Genomic DNA, 20,206 nt, shown 5'->3' with positions numbered 1-20,206 from the left:
CACCCCACGTCGCCGACTCGACAGTGGCTGAACACGAGCCGCCCGGAGTTGCCAACTACGTCGAGTGATCCCCGAGTAAATATTGCGTTACCCTATAAGGTTGGCATGACTTGACGGTCCTTAGAAAACCGCAGGATTCTCTATCGGCTGACGTGTCTCGACTCCTCCCGCAGGGTCACCGGTCAAGAAATTTATGCCGCATTCGGTTTTTCTTCAATTTAACGACTCCGCATGCAGGCGAGAAACGATACGCCGATTATCGTTCTTCCTCGTTCCCTCTTTTTATTCTTATACCGCTTCTTACTGGGTTGGGGATTGTCAAAATATATCTCGTAGCTCCCGCGGTGGCACGTTGATCTCTGACTCTCTTTTACCGGCTCCTCGAGTTTTGTTTCCTCGGTAATATTACTGGCGTGAAATCCAACCTCTTCTGGCAAAGTCTGCACACGGTGCACAGCCGAGGGTTTTGAAAAATGGGGTTGCTCGAGGGCCTCGAGGGGATCCAGGGGGAGCTGCCTAGATGACGAACACATGGCGCACATGGAAGCTCAACGACAGTCGGAGAAAGTCTTTTACCCCACAGGGGGCCCACGTGGTTTTCAACGGTACAGTCCCGGCAACTCGAAACAGCTCGCGTTGGATCCTGTTACCCGTTTCCGTTGAATTTAGAATTTTCACACGACGTAGGTACCTTTCACGCAGGGCTGACTCCCATACCTAAGCAGCTAGCGAGAATTATTTCCACCCTCATTAGCAGCGCTGCATAGTTCTCCAATTTTCAATTTTCAATTTATAAAGAATTCTGAAAATCACTGTGGAAAATTTCACCTTTTCCCGCAGCCTTCCGAAGATCATCCTTATCTTCGATTCTCCGGTGGAGCGCCAATTTAATCGGCTCTTCTGCGCGCAGCGAGTCGTCTTGCGGTGTTTGTTTTCAAAAATGTTTATCGACTTGCCGACGCGAAACGGCTGTGATCTCGATTTGGCCATTCCTCTCACGCTAGGTGTCTTTGACAATTACGTGCCGGACGGGTTATAGGTTCGTGTAGATCGTATTTACTGCAAGGTAGCGTGGCCGCGTACACAGTGTCACGTACCTCTCGACCGTTCGACTCTTTACGATGCTCGAAGAGCGAGCGTTCGAAATAACAACAGACCCTTCGAGTGCAGTTCAGCGGTCGTCTGGCTCGACGACTGTGACAAAAAAGGCGTTCCAAGTGCAGCGCTGCCGTCTTTGCTTTGCAGAGGAAAGTCCAAGGGGCCCCTAATTCCTCATTGTCCTCTCCTTAATTCTTCTTCGACGTAGAAGCGTGCGGCGGACTGCGTCGTCGCAACAGAAGAACTGTAACCACGGGCAGCAATGAAGAGGTGGCGGTAATTGCAGGGTGCGAGCCCTGCAGCCACGCGCCTTAGACACGAGGTGCACCAGCGGCTGCAGGAGTCCAGGGTGGTGGGTCTTTCGAGCCTTGCACCGGCTCGCTTATTCCGAGGATAAACGGCAGCGCAATTACCTCGAGGATTCGACGCCGCGTCAATGATTCCCAGAACCGAATAAAGGGAGTAACAATTTTCGAGAGGATGGATTCGTGTCTGTTCATCTCCCGTCACGAACCTCGGCTCGGTAGTGCGTCTCTCGATTTTCCATTCACCGACTGCAGTCCGCAGGATCGCCGGCTCGTGTCTTGTACTACGTATATCATAAAATTCATACGATTCAGAAAATTGGGTTAACGAACCGTGATTAGAGCCTGTGATTAGGGCGCGGAAACTTCGGATTGCATGGCGCAGTCATTAGTCGGCATTAGCGCGCCAGCTTTCAGCTTTACCGCTTCTATATACGACTTAGCGGCAAGCTGGGTAACGACCAACCTTTGCCGAACGCACGAGAAGAACAATCGGCCACCAAACTGGGTAAACCTAACTGTTAGCGCGGCTGAGCTTATCGGAAAAAGAGAACAAAGTTTTATCAGACAACCGCGGATTAAATCGATCTAAAAGTGCGAGTTTTATAATCTTCAGACCGTACCTATCTACGTGAGAATTCTTCGAGCATGTCTCTTCGCGTCGAAAGATATCGAATAATATAAATCGAAATTAGCGGTACAGTTTCGTTTCGTGAAAGAATCGTGGTGCGTTCACTCGGAATTAGAAGTTGATATTTTAACTGGAAACGGGGAAAAAGGGCCCACTTTGCACGCCGTGTAATTTCGAGCAGTGTCAGAGCGTGACATCAAGTTAGCTTATGTAATAACGCGGAACGGGTGTAGCCAGCAACAGTTCGGGCCCTGAAGTTCGGGGCCTGGCTGCAAGGTGTCGAGGCTCCATATGTGGGTCGCTCACACCCTTTCGGGTCCGCGAAGCGTGTTGAGGGTGTCTATCCAGTTCCAATTTGCTCCACCATTATAAGTAGTACAGGTATTTGCACCAAATGTTGCGCTCCGCTTCGACGGCGTTATTATTACGTCGATACAATTTTTTTTCCCTCTCTTCGGTGTTTTTTCCATTCTTTCATACTTTCCCTTTTTTCTGCTTTTGTTGTTTCGGCTCTTTCATTCTATTTTCCTTTCTCTTCCTTTTCTGTTTGCACTACTATCGAACCGTAACCATTTGCATCCGGTGGTACACCCCGCGCTCGGTCGACGTATTTATACCGGTTATTTTCTATGCAACGAGCTGCCAGTCGCGCTTGGCTCTCGGACGGGGTGAAATGGTCGTTAGGAAACGAGGCGCACGTTGAAACGCTCTCCAAAGACAACACGGTACGTGTCGTCGGGCGGACCCCGCCAGGATAATGCCGATATAATGACACGCCTGTATGCAGAGAGAGGGAGAGAGAGAGAGAGAGAGAGAGAGAGAGAGACAAAGAGACGGATTCTCGAGAATTACGCCTTTCCCTCAACCCCGTAGTCATTTCTTTATTTATTCATCAGGCAAAAATTCGTCCATACCGTTTAAAAATTGATCGTTTTCTTTGAAATTTTTTTTTTTTTAAACGAGTATGTACATAACCATCGTGAAGAATCCAGACGCGCATATTACTCGGTGAGTTTTGTTTAGAGCGAGCATGCGGCATAGGTAGGTATACCTACATCATACGTACGTATAATGTACACGTTTAGGTATGCGCACGAGAGCGCAAGTTCTCCTGTGCCATGCCGGCCGTATTAGCATAGGCTAATGAATATGTTAAATCAATTTCACAAAACAAGTGCGCCTCGGCGATCCTGAAACCACGTCCAACACTCGGCAAGCCGAGGCCTGTTATTATTGTAATTGCGGGCTGCGGAAAACGAGTGTAATGTGACGTGTGCGGGCGGCGGAGCACCCAAGAAGCGAAGCCAGAAGCTCGTTTGTTTAACGAGGGCGACGAATCTCCTGAGGATCGTTTTGACTTTTTCCCATTTCTCTCTCCCTCTCCTTCGCGCTCTCTCTCTTTCTCTCTCTCACCCGCTCCTTATCCTCCCTTTTATTTTTCATTCTGTTTTGCTTTTTCACCGATCCGTCCCGCGTGTCTCGCGACGAAACGCGAGCGCGTTTTCAAAAGTACTTCTTACGCTTTAAGAGAGAGAGAGAGAGAGAAATTTGATGCGGGAAGAAAAATTTGTTTCTATCTTACTCCAGAAGGCGTGCATCGTATTCACGACGTTTACAAAGCGTTAATAAGGAGCAGCGCCCGAGAGAATATCGTCGTTTGCTTAGCGCAGATTAGGCCCGCGCTGCTACCGCGCGTCAAACTTACGCAAGTATCTTATCTCGCGGTGAATCCACAACCGTAAAGGGTTGCAACACACTCCGTAAACCAAGAAGCTGCGCACGTGTCTCACAATGCTAGGTATTTTACTCCGTTCTTCAACGTTCATAGCGTCGTCGACGTATCGTCAGGAGATTAACCTGTGCGTATAAACAATGCGTCAAAGCCGCACCCGGAGTAGCGTTTCGTCTTTCCCCTCCTTTCCAAATACATTCATTCCCGTTTTTTTAATTTTATTTATTCTTACGCCGTATCACAATTCGGTATTAATCGTTCCCCGACGATTTCCGGACGGGAAGATAGCGAGATATCGAGGTTAGTGGGCTCTGGGCTTCGGCTGCAGCGGTATGGCATAATATGACCGAGAAGAGACGCGCAGACGGTTGGGCGGATGTGTCGAGTGATGTACTTCCGGTTATCGAGCGCCGTCTGAAGGCTCAACCGAGGCTTTTGGTCGCCGGCGAGACCATCGAAACTCAGGGTGGCACCTGGACGGGCGTTTAACTGCAGGAGCCGCTTTTCTCCTCGTCCTGATTAAATATGCGCAAACTTCGGGTCCGTCCCCGGGCGAGAACATCTGTTCCTTATTCTTCGTTCCGTCGTGTCGTACGAAGAGAGCAGAATTTTCATTTTCTACTTCAGTTCTTACAATTTTACAATTTTCTAGAAGGATCCAAAAATCAGCCAAAAATTATTAATATCCCAGTACACGTGCAGAATAAGTGTAACGATATTCGTTCGCGTTGTTTCCTCTTCATTTTTACTTGTCTTCCGCCTATAAGGTATCGTTTTACTATTTAATGTTTTCTTTCTTTCACCTCTTGTTCACTTTTACTTTATTTTTTTTAGCTTCTTCTTGTTCTTCTCCTGCTTGTTTTTTTTTTTATTTTTTATTTTTTTATCTTTTTTTCCCCGAATGTTTTACGCTAACTGTCTGCCGGCACGCACGTCGGTTGCTTGAATGGTTTATAATTGCTCCCCGGTTGACGTTCCCTGCCGCGGGACAGCAGTGTGGCGTTATTTACGCTACAGTTTCTGCCAACTTTTACGTTGTACCCTCACTTCACCCACTGCTGCTGCTCCGGAGTTCGCTCGGCTCGATGGGCGTCCCGAGACGGCGCCTTAACTCTTTGAAACCACATGTATACACCCGTCTATATGTCTATATATTATTTTTACTCAGCCACAAAGACCGGAATCTTTATCTCGTACGTCAAAACATAGATCTAAATGGTTACCGGTCCTCGGGCGTCGTGCGAGCGCGCAGGAAATTGACCAGGAACTCGAAAAGTTCTTTTTCAAAAAACAAAAAAAAAAAAAAGGGAAAAAAGAAAACGACCGGGAAGAAGAAACATCCGCCGCACGATGGAATTCGATCGTGTCAAAACATATATTACATGTAGGTACACACATATATATATATATCCCTTCGATGTACGTCGACGTTACGACGCCAATTTATAATCATACCGCGTGAGCTTTAGATTTGAATGAAAGGGGAAAAGTGTTTTTTCCATCCGCAGGAATTTTTCACTCTCTGCAGACGCGCGACGTGTTTTCGCGGGGAAATCCGAAACCGGCGGGTGGATATATGTATGTAGGTGTAGGGTTACAACCGGGGGAATGGAACGCACACACGTGATATGTGCATAGGTATCTACGTCTGTATGTATTTACGTATAAACCATTCTCGCTCGTCAAGTAATGGCCGCAGTAAACAAAACTGTTTAGTGAGGAGGCTCGTGCAGACCGCGAAGGGAACGCACCTGCCCCCCCTCCCTCCCCCCCTCTCCCCATATAAATGTTTACAGCGCCCAGTAAAAGTAAATTAATTCACGATTAGCATGCCCTCTGTACCGCGCCTTTACACGTATTCTCTCTTCTTCCTCTCATTTCCTTCTTTCTTTTTTCCACCCTGTCTTGCTCTTCCGAATTCATCGGACACGACTCGTTTTCAGTTTGCTCCGACTGCGTTTCGGTTCCACTTTTTCCTGCACACTCATCATCGTCGTCACAATATGCTTTTCAATTCGACGCATTATCTAGTTTAGGCTAATCGCACCTATCTATCTGCTCGCTGGGTGGGAATCGCCACGTGGTCACCATCAACGATAGTACAGATTAATCCTTCGACGAGTTGGACACCTTTGGTGTATCGGTCGCGAGGCTGGCTCAAGCTGACCCAAGAAAACGGGGTCCCTCCCAATTGCGTAATGCAGGCGATTGTGCGAATCCTTATCTGATCCGTAAATGATCGTTCCCGATTCCCTGATCCGGCCCAGTATTAGTAGAAATCGTTTACATCATTTGCTGACAGCGGATCGTGACTTGTTATCCTGAATTGACTCTAGCAGCTGTACGATATACACGGTGTTATTTGGAACGGGCTCCGTGTACATATGTGTATTAGTCAGAATATTAGAGACGAGCCTATCAGCCCGTTAATCCTCAGAGCTAGATAAGAATGCCCTGTTTGTGCGATCCGGCGATATTACGATGTTCACGTCACTCGACGTAACCGCATACCTACGTATCTGTATAAAAACGGGTTACGTATGCAACGCCGGGAACGTAACCAATGCAAATTATTCGTCGCGGATTACACTGATCGCGAAAGTTTTCACCGTCATCTAATCACACGGTAATTACGCTAGTAGATTTCTATTGATTTACTAAATTATTCTATTATCGTCGCGTGATCGAGAACTGAAGAAACAACAGAATAGGAAAATACAAAACGGCGAGGATCGCGAAAACATCGCGTCCCACCACCTTCCCTAACTATTAAAACCTGTTCGAGGCGCATTGATTGGCTTCAACTGCATTGCAGAACTCCGCGATACGCCGGCATCAATAGGGCCTGCAGGTCATCGCATGGCAATTAAGTCACGCAATGGCCACACCCCGATACTCAATCGGCGCTACATAAACGCGTGTAATTTGATCAGCTGCATAGCATGATTCCAACCCTTAAGATCAGGAAAAGTCTGGAAACGTCGAAATTCGTGGTTGAATACGTAAGAATATGTATACGGTTATCACGAAAGTTTAAGTCGACACCTTGATTCCCTTTTGAATTATCGTTCCCATTGCACAACGGTTGGACCATCCGAAAAATTCGCGTGGCATCGAAGCTGAGATCTAACGTTCGGAATATGATGTGAACGCACCTGACAATCGCAGCAATAACGACGAATCTCAATTTATTGTTTACCAAAGTGGTTTACGCAGTCGCCTTTGCAGCAAGTTTAGGTAAAACTACCGAATTACCCTCCCATTTAGGCTCATCGTCAGTCGAGCGGTTCTTGGGCAACGATTATTAGAGACACGCGTTGAGGCCGTACAGCTACTTGCACAGGCGCGTATCGTGAACTCACACGCAGGCACCAACATGAAGGAATGCCTAAATTATTACCTGAATTATGAAGCGTGTGTCGCTTCGTAAGCAGCCGCACGTACTGACAATAACACGAGCCTCGCTGCTCGACGGAGGTGGAAGAGAAGGTGGCGACTCTCTTTCCCATTAGGCTGGCCAAGGTAGCGAGGAGGAAAACCCGGGTGCCAGAAACCCACGGCAACTCTAGCCTGGTTGGTTGACATATGGATTACCGCTGCATTTCACCCATCGCTACAACTAACTCTTCTTTTCAAACCGATACCCTCCGTCCTGCGTGTCAAGACCGACATTCCACGCACCCGTCTTCAATTATCGCAGCTATTATTACTCAGTCACATCGTGGCTTACCTAGGCCAACAGGCTTTCGTATGGTAATAAAGTTGCGCACCTGTAAGCCTGTCTTCCATCTCCTCGTCGCTCACCTTCCAACACCGTTTTTATTCACCTCAGTAACTTAGTCTCGGAACATTGCATTGGAACAGCGGGGTCCTCAAATGGTCAAAGTCGTGTTTTCTGTAATAATTATTCCGGCTTTGCAACGTTTGTCGATCATGGTCGTTTGTGGGTATTGATTGTTCAAGATAAGTCAGCTGAGAATGAATTCCGAGAGGGTTTGAGAAGTTGAGAAGCTCACCGATGGTCAGGCTCGTTGAGATGTTCGAAACTTGTAAAACTCTAGACGTCATTTCGTATCAGAGATAAATGTATAAGTAGGTCAAGGTTGCATTTCGTTCACCGTTCACAGATTTGTTACCAGTTTCCACGCAGAGGCAAAGTGGAGCAGAACTTGACTTTTACTTTGACAAGTTTGAGAGTCACAAAGACGTGCCGAATTGTCTGTAAAAATATTCAGCGTCTTGGCACGGTTTCCCGTGCGTGGGGTAAGAGAAAGAGAGATGAGACGATGCTGCGGGAATATGGTGTACGAGGATGAGCGAGTTGTAAAGTATTTTATTTTTTATCACGTGTGTTGCCGGGTGACTCGGAGGGGCGCGTCGTATGTGGCCGGGAAAGGAGACGAGAGTGACACTACCGGGACCAGCCATATCCCTGATGGGATACGCAAAGCGAGCAGAGCACACGACTATGCTTTCATAACAATTTGCATCCAGCGGTGTGGCCCGCGCGAGCATGTGGCGGTTTGCATTAAATATGAATGCATTTTATGGCACGGGGTCATATTCCTCGTATATTTCGAAAGGGCGAGAAGGGATGAGAAGGAAAGAGAAGAGAAGAGACGAGATGAGAAGAGAAGTCGTGGAAAAAAGTCGGCAGAGAGAACCCGCGTATTCCCCGATGCCGTGCGATCAAACTGTGACATCTTCTGCAGGTAGTCCCGCTCTCGGGTATCCAGATATGCGGGGAAACGTGTGGCTCCTGTGAGATAACCGGGAGCAAAGAGACAGACGGACAGACAGGCGGACGGGCGAACCGACGGACGGACGAGCGACGTGGATCTCACGTCTCGGAGCTGGTATCAAAGATTCAGATATAGGTTACAGCGCCCGTATCTCCCTCACCCCCTTGCAGAGTCCTTCTGAGTCCCGGGTAGTCGCAGATCGCTACGTTGGCTAACCGAAGTCCTACGTATAATCTCGTCCTCCTCTTCCTTTCGCAGGCAAAGAGTCTTGTCTCTGTATATTCTACTTCACCGTAAACATATACCTGAAATTCTGTCGAGCCCCATCCGCCACCCTCGAAACGTATGGCGTTCTTCTTACTTAGTGGTGGGAGCGTTCTTTCCTATGCGTAGGCAACGTGAGGCATTCGGGTACAAGTTTAGCCATCTTCATGATTACCCAGCTTATTTTTATCCGTTGGGTCTTCATTGAAAAGTCGTAAATATATCTAGATGTTGCACACTTGACTTATTTCTTTCATTCGCATGAGAATCAACTCCTCAAGAATTTCGATGACTTGCGGAAAACGCAAATACGAGCGTTTCACAATCATTGATTATTGCTCCTTGAAAATTCACTACCTGTATGGATTTGATACAATTTTTGTACAGTGTGAAAGAATACTTGATACCATTCTGTCGTAGTCAGCAAATAAATTTATTATGCCTGGTACAAAAATTATTGTACCTGAAGCAGACAATTCATGTTGGAATCAACGAGTCTGATAAGATTTCGGACGCTCACCCTCCACCGCAAAGTAGAAAAAGGTTGTACAAAGGTTTGGTCGGCTCTTCAGGATGACGTTAAGAAGGGGCCTTGGACTGTGTCCGGTTTAAATCGTGCGGTCTTCTCGCGGGTTGTTGGAAAAAGTTGGTCACCTCAGAGTGTAAGAAGTCGTGTGGCATTTTACTCATGGGCGCGGGTCCGTAGTGCGCTGTTTCTCTCCTTCTCGCACTCTCTATTCCTCCGCACTGTAGGAGCTAAGGACTTACACCGCGCAAGAAGAGTGACCGTTGTCAAGGCTCCGTTTGTCCCGCAGTTCATCTCTTCACCTTCAGCGGTGCTCACCGACACCCTGTATGACTGGGCCCGATAGAAATGGCAACCGAGTTGACAAGACGGACCTTGGAGTTATCGTCGGAAACCTGGAACACGTACCTCGCATCAGCACCTAGCCATAATTTGCCTCGCGTGGAAGTCCAAACAGCAGGAAAGCGGCGTATAAAATGTTCGAAAAGTATAGTCAGTGACTGCGCGTCACTGGACGGCTAATGTGATTGCGGGGCCTGATTAAGCCTCGTTCAACGCCGGCTCGCCTAGTCCTGGTTGGTGAATCGTCGGGTGGACTTTAGTCGGTTAGGCACTAGCGGTCCTACCGGAGGTGCTCTAGAGCAGAGTTTGAGCGTCACGCGCGATCGCGGGTGCCGGATGGCTCGGGTGGATGAGGGCCGTCACCGCAGACACATGGACGTCTGGTCCGGGGGGCGCGGGGGAGTCTTATCCCGAGGGAGAGCCAACACGGGAAACCAATTAGCCGTAGAACCACGCCACCAGATATGAGCCTGTATTTGGTCCTGCTGCTGGGTCTTCTCCTCCGTCGCTTTTGCCACCTCGGAGAGCCGTTTCTGATGCTGTGCTGCTGCCGTTGCTCAGCACACCTCAGAATGTTGTCCGTCGGTTCGCTATCTACTAGCTGTGGGACGTGGTCCGGCAACGCAAGGCGAGCGCGCGATACGCACAGCGCTACACATATACCCACGTAGCCACCATATCGCGCGAACGCATAACGCGGCGAAGCCCTTCTTGGCCTTTGCTTTTCCCGTTTCTTTCTTCTTTTCTCTTCTCACTGATCGTTCCAGCGGCGCGAGTGAGAGCGCGGCTATTGAGTTATGAGGTATGCGTCGATATCGGGATAACGTTGCCACGTACGTCACGATATGCCCGAGGACCTTCTTTCTTTCCCTCCACGTGTTTCGTTTTTTTCTTTTGTTTTTTTGTCAATTTTTTTTGCTTTCCACTTCTCCCCGAGAAATTTCTCCCTCTACCAATCCCTATCACATCTACGGGTCTCGCCGTTGCACAGAGTGCCTCGATATCGTTCTCTTATCTCTTCACCGCCTCTCGCTGCACCGGCAGTTTCGCTTCCTCGGACCGAGTAACCGTGACGAATACTCGCCAAGTGTTTCTTGGTTTGATCGGGCATAGCGTCCGTTACTTTTTCCGCGCCTTTACCACGACCTCTGCGTACCCAGGACTGCAACATTTTTTGGCCTGCTATCATTTGGGAGTCTAATTTATCGGGCGGATAAATTAAAACGAATGCAGAGCCGGCGGTCGACTTGCTGCTGGCCGCGCGCTCCTCGAGAAAGATCGGGCCTCGAAAGAGACTGGAAAAGAGTGAGAGGGCCTGTGATTAGGGAGGAATGTTGATTAGATCCATCAGCTGGACGAGAGAACGGCCCCCGACCCTTCCCGCTGCACTCCTCGCTCTCCAGATCTCTCGCCCTGCGCCGCTTCTCAGCAGCCTTTCAAAAACTCCACGAAGGCTCCTCAACCCAAAGGACCTGGCCTGGGTTCCGTGGCTAGAACTCGCCCTAGGCAGTGGCGCAAAGCGACGATCCATCTTTGGTGTTCCAAATTTTTTTTCCCTACTCGATTTGTGGTTTCATTCGAAACTTACGACTACTTCCTGCATGCCTCATATATAAGAGATACAGACGTCACGAGGTGTTCGCAAATTTCACTAACGAAGGCAGAGCCAGAATTTCACCAAATCGCACTGTTCCCATCTCTACACGATTAGGCGACCGTTGTAAATTCTTCACCGCACATTCGTGTCTGTCAGTGAATGGCATATGGCCCAGTGCTGCTCAGCCGAACGGACCGCAGCAAAGTTCGTTCCCAGTTTCGGCTTTCTCTCGTGCGTCTTATATTTTCTTTGCTTTTTTTACTGTCGATGATTGAAAGAAATCTATGATGACAGGGTCGCGGAAAACTCAGAAGCCAGACGAAGAGAGGAATGAAACAGACTTATGGCGATGAGGTTTATTAACTGAAAAATATGGGCGTTTCGATTCGTAGATGGTGGTACTCGGATGCCTACTATCCGACATATAATACGCCGTCCTCTCGAAACTGCCGAGTATATGGTAGCGATTCTTGACGATGACGTCACCGCTCGAGCGATACGCGTGTGAGTGTAGAGTCATTGTTCACGCGCTGCTTAAACTGGTTTCCATCGCGTTCTCTCGAACCTTTGGGCTCGATTTCCTGAATTATCGGACAAAGCGAAGAGCGAGAAGGAAAGGGGAGGAGAGAGATGGACGGAGTTTGTCTGTCTATGCGTGAGTGTGTGAGTGTGCGTCGGAGAGAGGTAAATTACAGCCAGATAATTCCTCCTTCTCTGAAACAGACGCGATACTAATCTCTTGGCTGCAGCAGCCCAGACTCTTGGAGAAGGAAGAAGTAGGAGAGTCGCAAGAGAAAAAAAAATATGAAAGAAACAGAAACAGTCACAAATAAGAAAACGACAGTATGTCCGTCTCACATCAGTTTGTTGGTTCGTATAAGTAACTGTGAATCTATTGTTTAATTCTGGGACCCGGTCTCCAGCGGTGCGGACCCACCACCATCACCATTCCCATTCCCATTTCCAGCCCTTACCGCGGTAGGCACCCGCAGTGCTCTGTCCAGTGGCGTAGGGCTGGACAGTCCCTCGGAAAAGACGGCGGTGGAAAATATGGCGAACGATGAATTTTACACAGAGAAACAAACGAATGTCCTTGCAGTAAGAGTAATGAAGAAATGTAAAAGGCGTATTCCAAAGTATTTTCATGCCGTGCGTCAAGCGGTTGACAATGCTGCGACACTGGTGAGTGTAAAAAGCGAAAATAAAACTAACAAAGATAGAGAAGGAATGAACAAAAAAGCCAACAACGACCAGAAAAAGAGCGTCAAGACTCGTAAAGTTAGCGCGTCTTTCGTCTAATTGAGAGGCAACTCTCTCTCTCTCGATAGTACGTCGAGAGGCAGGCGTCGTTATTGGTTGAACCAGCGTCGCCGCGGGGTCAGGGTAGGCCGCGAAGGGAGGAGAGATCGGCTCTCGGGAGGAGGGCGCCGATGGCTGGTCGGTGCGGAGCGGCGGTAGTAAGCATCGTAAAAGCCCCCAGCAACACCCGTGCTACAAATCTGACTCTGGTTTTATTGACAAACAAAATCCTAGGATTCCATATTTATGGTACCATGGACGAGGAGGGAGGAGGGAGGGCTGCCGGAGAATCCGGGGGTTGCTATACTCCGTCGTAAATTTGTTCCCTTTATACAGGGACATAAATTCTTCCGGGGTTGGCGGACCGGCGGGTGGGGTCAGGTGTTCGCGGACCTCGTTAAGGGCTGCAGCCACCCGATCCTCAACCCTTTCGTGGCCCCTGGCGTGCAGTAAAAGACGATTCTCGAGGCCCGAGTCCCAAATCGCGGGACGCTACGCACGCCACCCATCGCGAGGCCCGCCTGTCCGAATCTACGATCTCTGGGGGGTGAAAAGAGGGGGAAACCTTACCGGTCGAGAAGTGTCGGGTTGTCAAGCGAGTTGACATAACAGAAAGATAAACCGTTGACTTGAGGCACGCTGCAATAAATTGTAATTTATGATCTCTTCGAGTCCAAGCGCCGCTTGGATTCAGACGGGCGGAAAATGCCGCGTCTCTATTCATCCACGATTCCGCTTGAAAATTTTGTCCAACATCGAGGCCAACTGCCTTTGCATAGCCATCGACTCGACTTGACAATGTTGTGAGGCAGAGGCATAATCTAGACACTTCTCTCGCCTGCTGCGTTGCAGCAGCCGCCGTCGCATTAGTGGCAATAAATTAATTGCAGAGATTTACCGCATCTCAGTGGACGGTAAGCCAGTCACACGACTAATGCTCGCGGCTAATTATATAATTGTATACCATTAAGGGGACCGATTAATTCATACCCACGGTAAGTTATGCAACTGGAAGTCGTTTCGGCGACCGGAATTATCCTGATTCGCTGGCAGTGGGAGAGAGCTACGTTGCACCGCGGCTAGAGACGCTTAACGCGGTGCGTATATTACCCGCGATTAATTTATTACTCTTGTGTGACGTCTCGCGTGTGCCACCGGAAGTTGCGGTGCGGTCCCTGCGCGACGCAGAAACAAAGCTGCTCACCACGACGGACGCTTTGGAGCTGCAGGGATCGCTGTCCGGCGCGATCACGATTTTCGAGAGTTCCGGGGGCCCGCGTTGGTAATTGATCGAGGCTATTTGAGCCTAACTAGTCTCGATTAAAGGCAGAGCACACACGGCCAACTCCCTCTTCGGAAATATGCTCTCGGCGTATGAAGCGAGCGATCCTATGGATATAGCAGACGAAAGGCGCACACGCTTCCAATACGAATTATCCACTCTTCTTCGACGCTATTCGCCCAGACCAGTCGCACTCCGCTCTGGTTCCAGGTTCCACATGCGCCCGTGTCTCTTATACCCGGCTCAAACACCCGTCAAAACCCATTACTTGCTCGCTTACTTGACTGACCGTCTGTATTATTTATTCCATCGATGTAGCACGGCTGATAGGGATATACCGCAAGCTTGATCACAAACCAGAGACCTCGGAGCGGTCAGCCCGTGGACAGAACCTTGAGAGCCGTCAATCCGGCCGCAATATTCAATGCCTATGACAGAATTACGTGCGCCGTATGTTGCTTCGGGTGATTACGTTCTCATCTTGTTTTTCTTTTTCACACTCGGACACGAATCTGGTGTACACGAATGTTCCTGGCTGGATGATTTCGTAAACGGTGGCACCAATTTGCAACGAAGTGCATGAAGACGTCTATCAGAAATTGGTGAAGATCATTGTGGTCACATTGATAGACATCCGGCACTATCGTCATTTGTATTTTGGGTGGAGAATTGATGACCGATTTCGCCGATTTGACGAGCTAGATCACTAACAGGTCGTGAATAGTAGAATGGGCGGCGTATGAGTAGCTACGATGATGTCACACGGTTTGAGGAGAATTTAACGAGGATTTGTGAAGGCCAAGGTCGGAAGTCTTCGAGCCATTGCAGAAATCATGGGATAAGAAGATTGTGACCCAAATAGTTGATGGACCTTTTACAAACACATTTGATGACCATTAGCTTGATTTCCAAAAGGATGTTTTTTGTCATCGACCAGATGACGTGGAACTACGCGTTCCGATGTAAATTACCGCAATGTATTATAACGGATCACTTGTGTGCTCGGTGGGTAAATCCTAGTTTAAAGAAAAATGTGACCAGGTTAATAATGAGTCTACACTGGCGCACTTTTTGGCATGAACTATTTACTTCGGAAACGAACTCGCGAGGTAGCGGACCATTCAAGGAGTTCGATCCTGCTGTGAAAAGCTTGAGTCAATCTCTCATCTAGCGCTTTTTTTCTGCTTTGTTGTCGAACTGCATCCGACGGAGGTTCGAGCGCAGCAGCAGCAGCAGCAGCAGTGCACGTCAGTCGTAGATATTGACCACCGTACACGAGTTCGTTCGCTCTCCGAGCAGCTCGCTCGACATTGCTTTTAACAGTTTATCACTGCATCGACACAAGTCATCACGTACGTGGACCCCACCACTTAAAAAAAACTGGCGGACCAACGTTTAGTAGGAAGTGACGTCACGTCAGATCGCCAGTGCTGCTGAGAGGAGACGAGAGGAGAGGAGAGGAGAGGAGAGAAGGTGGCTCCGCACGTTGGCGACGGTCGACGGTCGGCGAAGGGCGACCAGGGGGATGAGGGGTACGGCTCTACTCGACGTATCCGTATGTACGACGTACCCACATACTCGTATGGCAAAAGCGTATGGTAATAGCATGGCTGGTGGAGGCAGGCAGGCAGGCAGGCAAGCCCGAGGCCTCGCTCGGTCGAAATACTCGAGCAATTACCGAAATACGTGACAAGACGACGCGACGTCTCGCGTCCGCGGAGAGGGTCCCTCTCTTTCTCTCTCAATATCGTACCTACGTGTGCACCACGATTACACCGTGAAAAAATTCGATGCTAATGTTGGGCAGTGCATTGATTTTCCTTTCCCATTCCGAAATTCATCATTGCTTCACCCTACTTGATGGATATAATAAATAACACTTGTTCAGGTGAAAATACGAATGGTGCTTCACCAGAGACTAGATCACTGCTGACTAACGTTGAACGTTGCAAATCACCACGGAATTCTATCGACGTTCAGAGCCTATACATTCAATAGTAATACTATTATAAGTAATACTTGCATGAGGTATCTCTCTGTCTATAGGTGACAGTCAGTCGCGACTCGCGCGCGATTCCGCACCCACGCGTCTCGCGCGCTGCACATTTGCGCCGCATTGACACGTTCGCTGCAATTGCACCCGACTCACCGTGCGTAGGTATAACATACTTGCAATATCCACACCTCAGGGATAGCACCGAGGATTGCTGCAGGCTTCGGGCTGATCATGTCTGCTTCTTCGCAGCTTGCGATGCAGCAGCAGCAGCAGCAGCAACAGCAGAAGAGGTCTGGCCAGTGGGAAACCCGGCGACGGCCGATGCATTATTTATGTACCTCTCACTTACTGTGGGTAATAGCGCCTCTCATAGAATATCTCTAGATTTCTTCTCTGCTAATAGCTCCAGCCCATCTTCCCTCCTCCAGGCATCAAGCCTGTACTTTCCGCAGACGATAACTTGATACTTGTGATAATATCACCCAGCTCGTAATTATCATTGTATAATCATAGATTCGTTCAACATATATGTTTATTTTTGTTACAATATTAAGTATCGAAACGCGGCTTTTGCAGGTTGCCCGCACAGCCGAGACCGGCTGGCCGGATTTATCGAAAGTTTTCCCCCTGCCTGGTCTTCTAATTTTTCTTTATGTTTTTTTTCTACTTTCTTTATGATCCTACTTCTTTTTTTAAATTATAATTAATCCCGTCTCGTGCCTGCGCGTGCAGCCGTTAGCCGGCTGAGAGGATTATAGTTTGTTTGAAAAATATTCCGCGAACGGGTAAACTCGGCGGGAAATGGATGGATGGACCGATGGATGGATGGATAGAACCTGTTACAAGATATACTGTATAGGTACCGAAGCCAACGGAAGGTTGCAGGGCCAACTTCGGTCAGTAGCGAACGCCATCAACATATTCCTTCGGCCCATATACTCTTCCAGTAATATAAATTTTTCCGACATCTTGCAGGATGAAACAAAATGGAAGAAATAAAACGGAGAAAAAGCACCAACGGAGAAACGGACAAAACTCCGGCGTCGCATGAACTTGCAAACATGTAAAAAATTTGGCAGCACGTGGGAATTCGATTCTCTGTCATTTATTATTCCGCCGTTTCTGCTATGCAGGGTTGCTGAAAATTTGCTATTCATCTCGATAGTTATTCTTTTCCTCCCCGCGTTTTCCCTACTTTCTTCTTCGCTATCATCGTTCTCATACCCGCGGCCCCGTCGTGCGGATCGTTTAAATATTTTAATATGTATTTATTATCGATCCGGTGTGCCGTTGCTAATCGTTCTGTTTTTCTTCCCTTGCAGAGGCCACCCTCCTCGTCACTATCGTACCCCGGACCGGGCGGCAATGACGACGCACGTAGCCCCGGAAGTGGCGGCACTCCCGGACCCCTCAGCCAGCAGGCGCCCACAAGCCTGGACTCCTCTGACCCCGGTAAGTCAACAAACTCGAAATATCTCCAGCTCGGCGACCTAGATGGTTGGTATAGGTGGAAAGGTAGTTGGTATATGGATAAATGACACCCCCTGCCCCCCCCCCCCCCCATCACCTTCTCCACGACGTTTTTAGATGCCATATCAACGAAAAAAACATAGTAATAAATCCATTCATTTGGCAATACCATATAGAATAATTGTTGAGGTCAGAGATATGGGCAAAGAGAAAGATTTACGGGTTCGTTCGTTCCTCGTCTCATGAGAAACGGCTTACGGGTTTGTAACGAACATTCGACGTTGAGGTTAACTAGTTAAGTATTCGGTGAATGTAATCGGCTTAAGGTATTCACAGGGATTTTTGTGTTTCGTTGTCGTTTTTGTTTTCATTCTGTCTTTTTTAGTTTCTTATTCCACTTTATTTTTATTTTATTTTTATCCTTCATTCTTTCAATAAACTTTGCCGCACGAATTTGTATGCGTTGTAGTATGGTCCTTCTTGAATTACAGTTTGAAATTCCTCCTTGTCGTCGTCGCGTCAAGCGCTGCACTGAGTGAGCCTGTAAAGCGAGCGGAGATCCTTAAACTCTAGTTCGTTGCCTTCTACGCACCGTCCGGTTTGACTCACAATTTTATTGTCGAATATAATATCGTTCGAGCACTCGGCGAATTTTTTTTTACAAGTAGACTAGATTGAGGCGTCTCGAAAATCGTCCACGTCGCCTCGCCCCACTCGGCCGATGGCTAAAAATACGTGAAACTAAACGATGAGATAAGGAAAGAGGAACAAAAGAAGCAGAAGAAGAAGAGAAAGAAGTAAAAAATATCTGCGCGCGGAAGTCCCGAAACACTCGAGTGCTCGCTAATGATAATATCAAGCAATCAAACGAGTTGATGACAATCAGCTTGGGCCAAGACCCGCGAGCCTCGTTCACCCTTCAAACATTTTCAAACACGGACGATGGACAAGCACCGGGACCGATCCCGGCTAACGAGCCGTCGCCCATTGGCGTAGCGAGGGAAGAAATCGCCCGATTCTAGCTCTCCGTAATTCCAAGACATTAGCGAAGTCAGCTTGGCGATTTTCGAATTCGCTCGGTTGTCTTTTTGTCGTTTTGGGAGCCCTCGCGAGTTTGACAAATCGCGCAAATTTTCTTCGTCCTCTAATTTTCGCCTCTTACCAGCCTCGCGTCGTAGGTATATACCTACGTTACGTCGACGACGAGGCGACGGGAACGACGGCAGCTGACGACGAGTCGAGAGCAGAGCTACTATGTAACAGGAAGTGGGCACTACCCACGTTGCGTCGTTAAACTAATTTCGCATTAAAGTGCGCGGGGTAATTAAGGTTTGACGATCCATTGTGAATGCTTGCACGGCGGGAGAGGAGCGGGAGGGAATCAGAGTGAAAGTAGGCACCCGCGCCATTGCAGAATATGCAGCGACGAGAGCGCGCGAGAGAGTATAAGGTTGGTATATTGCTGGATTCGTCGGGGTGACGATCAGTCGGTCAGTCGTCGGCAGACGTACGAGCGCAAGTTCACCGCACCGTGTCTTGGATATTCATTAAACACGAAGCACGCAGCACACAAGCAAAGATCGCGTCACGAAGATGTAGCCCGTAAAACGTGTTCGAATTGCCCTGGCTCCTGCAACATCAAACACGACGCTGATCAATGGCAAACTCGACGGCGGCGGCGGCGGCGTCGATTACATCACGAAAATAAATAGCCCCGCAGAATATACGGGGGCCCCCGGCACAACGTTTATGCGTTTAATATTCCTAATATCCCGGAGAATTAATTGTCCGTGGGGGTGGATCAAAATAAACTTCACTTGATTAACGCTATTTTCACACTCGCATCGCCGTACTGCTAGACCGAACTACGGCCTCGATTCCTATAATATCGCTGATGGGCGTGAAATTTTGCACTCCTAGAAAATCTGATCGATAATTTTCAAGATCGAAGGCCTGACTCCGATCGTTTCTCTAATCGGTCTCAGATCTGATTGCAGCCTTCTGGCGAACGATGTGGAACGATGGGTACAGCAAGCTGAGTAAACAACTCGGTAATTCGTTTGAAAAAAAAACAAAAAAAAAAAGAAAATATCTGAAGAAGCTTTTTTCGACTGATCATGAGACTAATTGACTGCATTGTGAAGTGCGAAGTCACGGTGAGAACCGCTGTTGAAGCATTATAAGCTAATCAATTGATTCGCGGCTGGAGTCGTCGACTCGCTGAGCATGCCATTCTCTCGTCAATTCAGAATCGTAATATCACCATTCGCGACGAGTCCTCGGATAGGCGGTGCAACGAGAACGGTGCGCAGGTTCGAATAAGCCTTGGTAGTAAAAAAAAAAAAAAAAAAAAAAAAAAAAAAAAACTCGAAGAGCAGATAAACGAGCTCATTGTGAGCACCGCGTGAACGGCGCAGCAGCACCGACCGTCGGCAGAACACGCGACATGGGGAAACACCTCAGTAGCTTATTATTTAGTCACCTAATGCTCGCGATGGTATCTCGGACTGGGGCTGTCACTGCCCAACCAGCCATTTGCCAGTCATTTCATTAGGGCCTCGTTTTTATTTTCCATTAATAGTACCGGCACCACCACCGCCGCCGCTGCCCCCAATTTTCGGCAAACCTCCGGGCGGGCTTCCAGCCACGTTGTACAATCCCACGTTCTCCTACGTGCACAAAGGTACCTACACGCGGTACTGTTTACGTCCAGATAATATCTATGCTCGTTTGCCGGTCAACTTTGCTCCCCTCGCTGCGTGGCTCTCCTCGGTCCGATGCAAACCGCCCCTTCACCCCTCCTTCCTTCCTTCCTTACTTACTTCGTTGTACCCGCAATTAGATTATCGAGAGACTGCGATTGGATTCACCCGGAATTCTGACAATTATCGAGGGCCCCCTCCCTTTCCCCTCCTTTTCTTG

At 48.5% G+C, this 20,206-nt stretch overlaps 1 protein-coding gene across 2 annotated transcripts in view; it reads left to right on the top strand.

Moving 5' to 3' along the window:
• LOC124405115 (homeobox protein homothorax) overlaps positions 1 to 20,206 on the top strand; it is a 287,444-nt gene that overhangs the window by 91,715 nt on the left and 175,523 nt on the right. For both annotated transcript variants that reach the window (XM_046879750.1, XM_046879749.1), the window contains exon 7: positions 17,137 to 17,266. In XM_046879750.1, coding sequence (XP_046735706.1) covers positions 17,137 to 17,266 — 130 coding nt within the window. The remainder of the gene's footprint in view (positions 1 to 17,136; positions 17,267 to 20,206) is intronic.

Source organism: Diprion similis, chromosome 4 (genome assembly GCF_021155765.1).
Source record: "Diprion similis isolate iyDipSimi1 chromosome 4, iyDipSimi1.1, whole genome shotgun sequence".
NCBI lineage: Eukaryota > Metazoa > Arthropoda > Insecta > Hymenoptera > Diprionidae > Diprion > Diprion similis.
Note: the sequence above shows the minus strand (reverse complement) of the source record. Positions and strands in the feature narration are given on the sequence as shown.